General features: G+C 39.7%; 1 protein-coding gene across 3 annotated transcripts in view; it reads left to right on the forward strand.

Annotated features, from left to right (window-relative positions):
* Window positions 1–11,508, forward strand: part of ACVR1C (activin A receptor type 1C) — a 136,664-nt gene that overhangs the window by 88,838 nt on the left and 36,318 nt on the right. For all 3 annotated transcript variants that reach the window (XM_058300894.1, XM_058300895.1, XM_071216428.1), the window contains exon 3: window positions 11,044–11,283. In XM_058300894.1, coding sequence (XP_058156877.1) covers window positions 11,044–11,283 — 240 coding nt within the window. The remainder of the gene's footprint in view (window positions 1–11,043; window positions 11,284–11,508) is intronic.

Consider the following 11,508-nt stretch of genomic DNA (forward strand, 5'->3'; position numbering starts at 1 on the left):
GTGCAGCATTAAAATGTGTTTTATTAATTTCAGTATCATTTTCCTTTCCAAATTGATTATGTAAGTTTCAATAGGTGTGTACAATGTATATTGAAATCGACGTCCATATTAAGTTAGACTTTAAATCAAACCAAAGGATTTTTCCTGAAGGAAGATCAATGGCCATGACCTTAGAATCAAATTTACCAAAAATAATCATTTTAAAGCATGTTAGCATGTTAAAATTATAAAAATTACAGACTTAGGAAGTGAATATTGTTCTTTTGGGAGTTTAGGAGTCTTGTTATCATTATTCCTTTAAAAAATGCTGCTGTTTCTTCCCTCTGGTTTTCTATTTTAAACATAAACTCATTGCCATTTTCAGGGTCAGTGGCATGTACATGCTACAAAATATGTGTAGTACTTCTTGTGGAATTGTAATGCCATCGCTTGAACAAATCCATTTATATTTCACTCTCTAGAATACAGTGTTCATCTGATAGGTGTGTCGGATATTTTTTGCCCCTTCGTAAAGTAAAAGACGTTATGATTTTTATATTGTGGAAATACTATGAAATATAAGCATACAAAGAAGTCAAACTTGTATTTTAAAAGTTTGATATAGGAAGCATTTCTTGTCTCAAAGGACAAGTACAGTTTGATTTAATTTATGAAATTTTGTTCATATGGATCTAGTGGACAATGGAAAATAAAATTTATAACCAATTCTAATTTGAAGATTTTACATTAAATATAAACTCCTAATTCTTGCTGTCATGTAAATACAATAACCTATTTAGTCAAATATTTATTGGGTGATTATTGCATACAGGACATTGAGCTAGGCCAAACACAATAATCTTTTCCAAGGGAACAAGTTGCTGTGTGTGAGTATACTAGCAGTGAGAGAAGTTACACTAGTATGACCTGTGGGACAGATAGTATAACTTTTCTTTGTCATCAATATTTTTGAATGCTTTTTCTGAGCAAGGCTCTGTGCTATGAGAGAAACAAGATATGGAGGCTGCTTCGAAGGAACTTTCATTTTTCCCATGCAAAGGATTGATTTTTTTTTTAAAACCAAAATACTTGTTGAATAATTACTATCAATTCCTTTACAAACATATCATTTGAGAATATGTTTTTGATGACAGATTAGGAAGCTGTACTGTCTTATATTTTTGTTGGGAATTTACCCAGAAATCAAAGAAAACCAATTGTGGAGCTTAGTTAAATTGTCCCTCCTACATTTTATTACTCACCTCTGCTGGAGTGAAAGTTCTTTATATTCCTTATGCCTATGATTATGTTCATTAAGCCCATATTCCATTCACCTTAAAACATAAAAACATTATGATCCTAAATTCAGATGCTAATGGTGAAAAGACTTGCAGCTTCTCAGTATTCCTCACCTGCTCCCAAAAAACCAGCACCCAGGGAGCACCTGTCCAGGAAGTATTTGTGTGTGTGGTGCTCCCTGTGTGCTGTAGAGTTATGAAATCAGGGCAGGGGAAGACAGTACCCGCCAATAGCCATTATATAAACTGAGTGCCAGACAGTGCCATGGCCTTTCAATGGTTCGTCTGATTCAGGACGGGCTTCTGGGCAGTCTCTAAATGCTCATTCTGCCAGAGTGGGTGACACCATGGGGTAGAAACCCAAGTAGTGAGAGTGGGGGTGGACCCACATCCTGGGGAGGACTAATGCCATCAAATAGAGGGAACTGTATCTCTTGAGAGAAAGGGTGGCTCCCAGGGCATTGGGGCAGTTGAGCAAGTTAGGCCCTGAACACTATTCCATCTATCTCTGGAAGTGGCTCCTTGGGAAACAGAGGTTGGCTGTCACTGTGGGCACCAAGGTGGAAGGGAAAATGGATGTTAAATGTGTGGAACCAAGGTAAATGGGGGGTAAGAGAGGAGTTTCGTGAGAGTACACAAGGATGGATATAAAACATGTAATATTACACCATAACATATAGGAGATGACAGACTGATAATGTAAACCATAATGTAAAACATAGGATAACTAAGAATGTAAAAAACTGTGTATCCTAAAGTATGCACCACAATGTAAGCACAGATGTCACCTTGTTAGAAAGCTATTGTCTTAGACGCTGTACAACACGTTAAATAAATATGATGTGAATAGGGTGTAAGGGTATCGCTGTGAAAGGGAAAAGGTTTTGTGGTGGATGTGTGGGAGTGCTGTATATTATATATATGCATTGCTGTGGTCTAGGGCTCCGGTGAAGAGAAGCTCAATAATTAGGGGAAAAAAAAAAAAAAAAGAAAAAGATAGGATGTAGAATTTTTTCCAAGTCAACACGTATTCTTTATCTAACCTTTAAACCCATCGCTATATGCCATTCCCTAGTAAGGGACCCTGACATTATATTGGGCTTCAAATTTCAGGGAGTTCTGGATCACAGAGTGTTTCAACAATGGCAATGGAGGGATACTGGCATAGGATACCATTGACAGATGATATATGGCTGACAGGGAGCTGTACAGAACATATGTCCAGGGTGCATGGTAATGTTTGGATATACTCATAGTGGCAACAATTAAAAACCACAGCAGGGGGGGTACTGGGTTCCTGGCCAGTGGTGCTCTGTCGTGGTCCCTAGGGGAGCAGCGACAGTCTCCCAGGTGCAGCAGCGGGGACCGGGAGGGAGTGAGGGTTCAACAGTGAGCCCCTGACGCTAATGACTATGCTTGTGAGCTGATAAGCCTAAAATAAGAACAAGGCCTAGAGCAGCATTGTGCCTGGGAATTTCCTCCTGTCAGCCTTCATGTTACTCAAATGTGGCCAGTCTCGAAGCCAAACTCAGCATGTAAATGCAATGCCTTCCCCCCAGCGTGGGACATGACACCCGGGGATGAGCCTCCCTGGCACCGAGGGACCACTATCAACTACCAACTGATGATGCAACTGGAAAATGACCTTATACGGAAGGTTCAATGCGAATCAGCAGAATATCCCTGTCTACATAAAATAACAAGACTTTAAAATGCTGTTTGACCTAATGTAAGGGGGAAATGGAAAGGAGAAATGAGTTTATATGGCTACGAGTCTCTAAAAAAGAGTCTGGAGGCTGGCAGAAAGATTGCCCTTATGCACAACTGAACAACTGAGCAGAGTCTGAGAGACAGATAAAGCAGATACAACCCCCAGATATTGGTTCCTTTGAGGGCTAATGAGACCCATGGGAGTTATTATGGTCATGGCCGATGGGGTTAACTACCAGGTCAGATGGCCCCTCTTTGGAAATGGTGTTTATGTGTGATGAATCTGGACTCAGATGGGATCTCTCTTCATAAGACTTTCATGCCAATGTGCTGGAGGTGCAGTTAGTGTTGGGGTTTAAGATATATTTAGGGGATTTGAATCTCTGGACTAACAATGTGATAGCCAAGTCCTGAGCCTCAACAGACTCCAGCACCTACAATCTGATTTATTGGACTTACCACACTCAGCTAAGATGGAGTTGAAGAAGGACAACCACCATACCATGGAGCCTAGAGTGATTACAACTGAAAGTGGGAGGATTGCATCCAGCATCCATGTGGAATCTGAGCCTCCTCTTGACATAGAGGTGCAATGGACACAACCAATCCAATGTCCACATAGAAGAGGTGGCATTGGATTGGGAAAAGTGGACAGGGTGGCTGATGGGTATGGGGAAATACAGGAAGAGATGAGAGGTGGAGGCGTCTTTGGGACATGGAGCTGCCCTGGATGGTGCTTCAGGGGCAATCACCGGACGTTGTGGGTCCTCACGGGGCCCACTGGATGGAATGGGGGAGAGTATGGGCCATGGTGTGGACCATTGACCATGGGGTGCAGAGGTGCCCAAGGATGTACTTGCCAAATGCAATGGATGTGTTATGATGATGGGAACGAGTGTTGCTGGGGGGGGGGAGAGGTGGGGTGGGGGGGTGGGGTTGAATGGGACCTCATATATATATTTTTAATGTAATATTATTACAAAGTCAATAAAAAATAAATAAATAAAAGGCAGAAATAATCTCAAGTTATTTCTGTCATTGTCATGGCTTGGTTGAAACCCTAGATTAGAACTACTGTGTACTCCTTCAGTTCCTGAAGTTCATGTTGAAACAGAAACAACCTGTGGCCTGATTATTCTTGCTCTGTGTAGAAGGGAGACCATTTGCTGCTACCTACAGTGGAGCATGTTGGAAGCATCTAAACTTGTAACTGCATTATTCCAGATAACACCTATAACGGTAAGAAGTAGTAGGCTAGGACTGCGTCTTGGGCCAGCCTGCCACCAGTGAGTACAGAATTACATTGTTAGACAAATAAAAGAAGTGTTTGTGACTTAGTTCCATGGGCCCGTTCTACTTCATATTCCTTTCCAGACTGTGGTTACATATTCTTTTGCATCAGATTGATTCACCATGAATGGATACTTCATAATTTTTAAATTTTACCCTCCCCCGTCCCCTCACCATGCTCTTACATAAAGTTTTCCACACATTTTTACTTGCACAGTTGCTTTGAAATTGTTCTCTAGAAGGGTCTTGTATTACTTAACAGATTTTCCAGATGCCAAGGCAGAAAGAGACCCAACAGAAGGCATCTCTAGCACCACTGTCTTTTTATTCGATTCATTGCCTCAGGGCATTTCAAAGCCAAACCTGGGAGAAAAATGCTTCCCTTTTTTGAGGGATAGGGGCAGTTAAAGACTTATTTTACATTGATGGTTTGAACCTTGCAGTATGGTATCTTTTCACTTGGGATAAATCTTTAGTAAAAGGAGAAGTGGATTGGATACTCAAATTAGTCTGTGGATTCTTTTGGAGGTACTTTGTTTTTTTTTTAATTTTTATTTCTGTAGCTACTTGCTGTAGTGATTTTGGGAAAGGAAGCACTAGTCTTGAAAGCTTTCACAAAAATCATTGTGCCTGGATAAAGATCTGTTTTCTTAGCCTGGATTTGTTTTTAAACAGGTGTCTAGTCAGTACATATCTTTTCAGTTCCTCTATCCTCAAAGCTTTTTAGCCATCACTCCATTGTGATGTGTTACTTTTAGTTCAGTAGAATGCTATTCAAGTATAGTGGGACAACGTACCTGTAAATGGAATATACATATTATACTACAAAGCATCCACGCCAGTTTGAATTATTGGCAGCAAGTGATTAATTATGTACCTGCACTTAGTTTGAAATCCTTCCCTCCTAATAGCATATGCTAAAGGAATGTGTTAGATTGGTGCAAAAGTAATTGCAGTTTTTCACTGTTGAAATTTGGCATTTGATATTGGAATACATTCTTAAATAAATGTGGTTATGTTATATATAATTTTAATGTGCATTTCTTGCTTTATGATTTTTTTGCTAATGACTTATTACTTGCTGTTTATTTTATACTTATTTTGGACTATGGAAATCATGTTAGACAAAAAGCAAATTTGAGTGAATTTCTTATTTGAGTTCAAAATGGGTTGTAAAGCATCAGAGACAGCTCACAACATCAAAAACGCATTTGGCCAGGAACTACTAACAAACCTACAGTGCAGTGGTGGTTCAAGAAGTTTTGCAAAGGAGATGAGAGCCTTTAAGATGGGAGAATAGTGACCGGCCATCAGAAGTTGACAACAACCAATTGAGAGTAATCATCGAAGCTGATTCTCTTAAACTACATAAGAAGTTTCCGAAGAACTCAGCGTTGACCATTCTATGGTCATTTGGCATTTAAAGCAAATTGGAAAGGTGAAAAGCTCAGTAAGTGGGTGCCTCATGAGCTGACCAAAAATTTTAAAAATCATCGTTTTGAAGTGTCATCTTTTATTCTACACAACAACAGTGAACCATTTCTTGATCAGATCATGACATGTGACGGAAAGTGGATTTTATGTGACAACTGGCGATGACCAGCTCAGTGGTTGGACCAAGAAGAAACCTCAAAGCACTTCCCAAAGCCAAACTTGCACCAAAAATGGTCATGGTCACTGGTTGGTGGTCTGCTGCCGGTCTGATCCACTACAGCTTTCTGAATTCCGGCAAAACCATTACATCTGAGAAGGATGCTCAGCAAATTGATGAGATGCACTGAAAACTGCAACACCTGCAGCCGGCATTGATCAACAGAAAGGGCCCAATTCTTCTCCATGACAACACCTGACTGCACATCACACAACCAACACTTCAAAAGTTGAACAAATTGGGCTACAAAGTTTTGCCTCCTCTGCCATATACACCTAACCTCATGACAACTGACTGCCACTTCTTCAAGCATCTCGACAACTTTTTGAACATAAAATGCTTCCACAACCAGCAGGATGCAGAAAATGCTTTCCAAGAGTTTGTTGAATCCCGAAGCATGGATTTTTATGCTACAGGAATAAACAAACTTATTTCCCAATGGCAAAAATGTGTTGATTGTAATGGTTCCTATTTTGATTAATAAAGATGTGTTTGAGCCTAGTTATAATGATTTAAAATTCACAGTCCGAAACCACAATTCCTTTTGCACCAACCTAATTAATTAATTTGAAAACCATATAATTCTCATAAATATGAATACTTTTTTATACTTTACAAAAGAGAAGCAGTTGGCAGAAGAGGAAATGTGAGGATTGTGCTCACATTTTCTCACTTTTGTTTTCATCTTTGCTGAGTTTTCCTCCTAAAGCAAGAAATAGGAAGTAGCTAGGAGGCTATAGGAGTAATGAACTCTCCTGGGGAAAGCTGAGACATCTAAACTTGGGCAGTGGCAACCACCTTGACTTTTACCTTCTCCATGTCCACCCAAGTTCTAGGGAAATTGCAAATTACACAAATATAAATTTTTAAAAGTGTTTTCTCCCTCCCCCAGTCCCTTTCTCCTTCCTTCCTTCCTTCCTTCCTTCCTTCCTTCCTTCCTTCCTTCCTTCCTTCCTTCCTTCCTTCCTTCCTCCCTCCCTCCCTCCCTTCCTTCTTTCCTTCCTTCCTTTTTCTCTATCTCTTTTTCTATCTTTCTCTCCTTTCATTTCTTTATTATTTTTCCTTTTGTTTTTGCTTTGTTTTTTGGTCTTCTCTTACCTTCTTATATTCTTCCTTTTTTCATGTGATAGTCTTGAGCAGTCCAGAATCTTCCAACCCCCCTCCATTTTAATCAACTTTCCCTCCTTCTCCCTGTTTTACTAGAATTCCCTTTCTCTAGGTTGTATTGGTTTGTTTTATTGTAGAGATTTTATATGTAAGGGAGATATTTGTGAGCTTGACTCTGCCCTTTGGGCTAGTTTCCCCCCCCCCCCCCCTTTCACCTCATCTTTTATTTAATTTGCTAGGGAATGAAATAACTTGGATTAGCAATGCAGCACTCCCTAGACCTCACTTTGAAGATGTCCCCCATGACTGCTTATTCCCTGGCATCTCATCCCTACATTCGTTGTGAGCACAGAAAATCTCAAAAATTGGAAATTATCAAAACATAAGCATTCTCCTATAAAACCTGCTAGAAAACGTAACATGCTTATCAAAGATAAGCATTATGGAAATATCTTCTTAGCTATACTACCATCTCCCTCTACTATTAATAAATGGGTGTAGACTACAGTTTTTCTTTATTTATCTCCAGTGAAGATTATAATAAATACTTGTTTAAACCATAGTTTCACAAATATTTGCTGTTAAAATTGTTCAGTGATTAAGAAACTCTTCTGTTGGTGTTGCCAGCCTTTTCCTAGCTAAGTAATCTTTATTTTCCTTACTAACTCACATCAGTAAATTTGTTCAGATAAGTAGAGCCATTGCCCACCTGTAACAAATACTCCCAAGAGCAGTAGACATCACTAATAAGCTTTATTTTCAGGGTTGCTGACCTTTTGCCTCTTTATTAGTTACCATAGTGATGATCTGAGCTCTGTTTAATAGAGCTTTGCTAAAATGGAGACAGTCAATAAGCTTTCTAACTCTAAGGCTTATATCGATATTTTCCAGTAACACTCAATATATGAAAATAAAATTTAGCCTTGTAAATAAATATACACAATGGTTGAATTTTATTTAAAAAAACCACATTTCAATAGATGTTTCTGTAGCTTGCCAAGTGAATTCTGTAGCTTTCTTAGACTTCTGGAGTGCCTTTGTGAGGACATAGAAATATAGGTATAACGTGATATAATAGATTTCAAAGGTCATTGTGAAATGGAAAATACAACTCTTTTATAACAGCAAAAATTAGAAGTCAAAAGTACTATGGTTAATAATTTCTAATGCAAAGTAAATTTAGAGAACTCTTTTAGTGCCTCTCTTAAGAACACTTGAGGTGCTCCTCCTGTGCACCTGCACAGATCCTAACGATTTCAGAGGAAGTCTGAAACACTCCGGGCAAGGAGAGTTGGTGACCTGCCAGAATTCGCCAAGCAAAGGAGAAATGCATGGATTATGAATGCTTCTAAAGTTCACTTAACAGTTTAAATCTTACTTATTGATAGTAGGTAGATGACTCATTTTAGGATTATAGTGTAACTTCTATGAATACGTTTTTGAGGAATTTGATTCCTTTTCCTTTAGAATTAAATAATATTTGTTTTCAAGCTGCATTCATATATTTCAGTTGACACATTATAAGTAAAATGCAAGTGCATCTAGTATAATGAGCTCCCCCGATCAGTACACGGGTCCATTTTCATTATCATTTGTTTAGACAGCGAGGTACAAATTTTTTAGGGTCTCTAATTCTTTAATCCTCACACTGGCCTATGGAGAGCCAGCTGAGTGTCAGTTTGCTCAAGGTCACACAGCAAGAAAGTGGCAGCACAGGATTAAAACATGGCTTCCCTCTCTCCTAGGTCTGCGTTCTTCTCCTACTCCTTGGTGGTTAAGAACTCAAGCCTCTGGAATTCTGTTCATAGTCTATTAAATACACTACCAACTTTATTAGAAACAAAAATCAGCATCCCTGATGCAGGGATGCTGAGGTTGTCTTTAATGAATGAAAAGGAAATAATGTGCCACTTTCAGATGCCATTATTGATGAGAGACACTCTTGCCATTAAACAATATGTCAAAATAGCTTCTTTGAAAGGCACAGGAAGTAGTTATCATGATAGATTTTTCATTTACCCCTTTTTCCCCTAAATTAGAAAAAGAGTTGTTAAATGTAGGATGAAGTTTAACTTAAAAAATGGCTACATGGATTTTAAAATTATAGTCACAAATTTAATTATATTCTTATGTTATTTGGTTTCAGTTATCAATTTGTTTTTCTAAAACTAAATATCTGGCCCCTTATTAAGAAATAAACTAGTAAACTAGTGATTCTACCATTCAAGAACAATTTATTGAAAGATGTTTTTAGTGTGAAAAGTGTGGGAGGGGAAAGGGTGAGGCATGTGGGAACCCCCTATATTTTTGATGTAACCTTTATGTAATCTAGAGCTGCTTTAAAAATATTTTTTAAAAAACTATTTATTATCTACTATATGTGAGACACTGTTGTAAACATTGGGAATACAGTTGTGAACAAAGCTGACAGTTCTTACTCCCATGAAGCACACTCTCTTCGGAGGGAATCAGAGAAGAAATAAATGAATATATGATGTGCCAGAATATATGCTAAGAGAGAGGAATTAGAATAGAGCAGGAGAAGGGTATAGAAAGAGAGCAGGGAATGGAAGGAATGCTGTTTTGGACAGGCTTGTCGGCAGAGACCCTCCTCTGGGCAACTGCCTTAGGTTTCTAAGTGGCCTCTGCTTTTACTCTGGCCGCCTGGTGTCTGCCACACAGCAGCTACTCCAAATGAAAGCTACATCATCTCTCCTTGCTCTAAACTCTACAGCTCCTTCTACTTAGAATAAGACCTGAAGTCCTTCTGTAAGCCTACAGGGCCCCACATGATCTTTCTCTTTTTACCTTCAGTACCCCATTTTCTTCTACTGACCCCTCACTTAGTGCTCTCTGACTCTCTGGGCACCCTGGACTCTGTGCTGCTCCTGAATATACCACGCAGACTTCACCTGAGTGCTACTTACCCTTGCTCCCCCTCTGCACAGTGTTCCCTGTGAAACCTTTGTTTGTTGTTTCCTTGCTTCTCTGAGGTCCGTTTGACATCTCCACTTAGTAGCCTTGCATGACTGCACTATCTAAAGTAGCATCCCTCCAGTACTCTTACCTCTTTTCCCCCACATTATTTTTTCTTTTTTTTTTTAAAGATTTATTTATTTATTTATTTTCCCCCTCTCCCCTGGTTGTCTGTTCTTGTTGTCTATTTGTTGCGTCTTGTTTCTTTGTCCGCTTCTGTTGTCGTCAGCGGCACGGGAAGCGTGGGTGGCGCCATTCCTGGGCAGGCTGCACTTTCTTTCATGCTGGGCGGCTCTCCTTATGGGTGCACTCCTTGCGCGTGGGGCTCCCCCACGCGGGGGACACCCCTGCGTGGCACGGCACTCCTTGCGCGCATCAGCGCTGCGCATCGGCCAGCTCCACACGGGTCAAGGAGGCCCAGGGTTTGAACCGCGGACCTCCCATATGGTAAACGGAAGCCCTAACCACTGGGCCAAAGTCCGTTTCCCCCCACATTATTTTTTCATAGCACTTATCCTCTTTTGCCTCTGTGTTATGTATCTACCTTTTTAGCGTGTGTGAGAACCTAAGTGCCATGAGAGCGCTAGGCCCTTTCACGCACCACTCTATCTGCAGCATCTGAAACAGTGGCAGTGAATTGCAAGGGCTCGAGAATTATTTGTGGCGAGAATGAATGAAGAGATGAATGAGCTTCAAAAATGGACTGCTGAATAATGCGGAGAAAATCACAGAGAAAAATGTCAAATGCTTTAGAGGTTTTTAAAAAAATTCTACATGCTAGTGTTTTTCCATGATGCCCATTGTGTTTCCCATTTTTCACCTGGCATAATGATTCCTTGTTGACATCTAACCTCAACTCCCTTTCTCCATCTTTGCTTATACGGCAGAGGCTTTTTACCAATTAACCTAAGTGCATAATGTGTAAGTTGTATCTTAGAATGTAACACATGGTGATGATATTGCCAACTTCTAAAATATTTAAAGAGGGTTGATCTGTGGTTATGTTCTACATTCTTTCTTTTCTAACTGCAGCATCACCAAATGCCCCAAAACTCGGACCCATGGAAATGACCATTGTTATTACTGTGCCGGTTTGCCTCCTGTCCTTAGCTGCAATACTGACCATATGGGCATGGCAAGATCGACATTGCACACACAGAAAGAAAAAGAGACAGAATGTGGAGGAACCGCTCTCTGAGTGCAATCTGGTAAACGCTGGAAAAACCCTTAAAGATCTGATTTATGATGTGACAGCCTCTGGCTCTGGCTCTGGTATGTGTCCATCCTCTGTTTCTTTAGTAAGAAAGCTCTTATTGAAAAATAAATCAGAAGTTTGGGTTTAATGACAAAGGACCCATATACCATGAACTGTACTTTATTAAGTGCTTGATATGGAACATGGCTAGTTATGATATAGAAATTTCATTTAGGACTTGATGAAGAGAAAAGACTGTCATGGACTGAACGATCCAGTCTTCTGTGAATCCTTGTTGACTT

The sequence above is a fragment of the Dasypus novemcinctus genome, chromosome 7, assembly GCF_030445035.2.
Source record: "Dasypus novemcinctus isolate mDasNov1 chromosome 7, mDasNov1.1.hap2, whole genome shotgun sequence".
NCBI classification, from domain to species: Eukaryota; Metazoa; Chordata; class Mammalia; order Cingulata; family Dasypodidae; genus Dasypus; species Dasypus novemcinctus.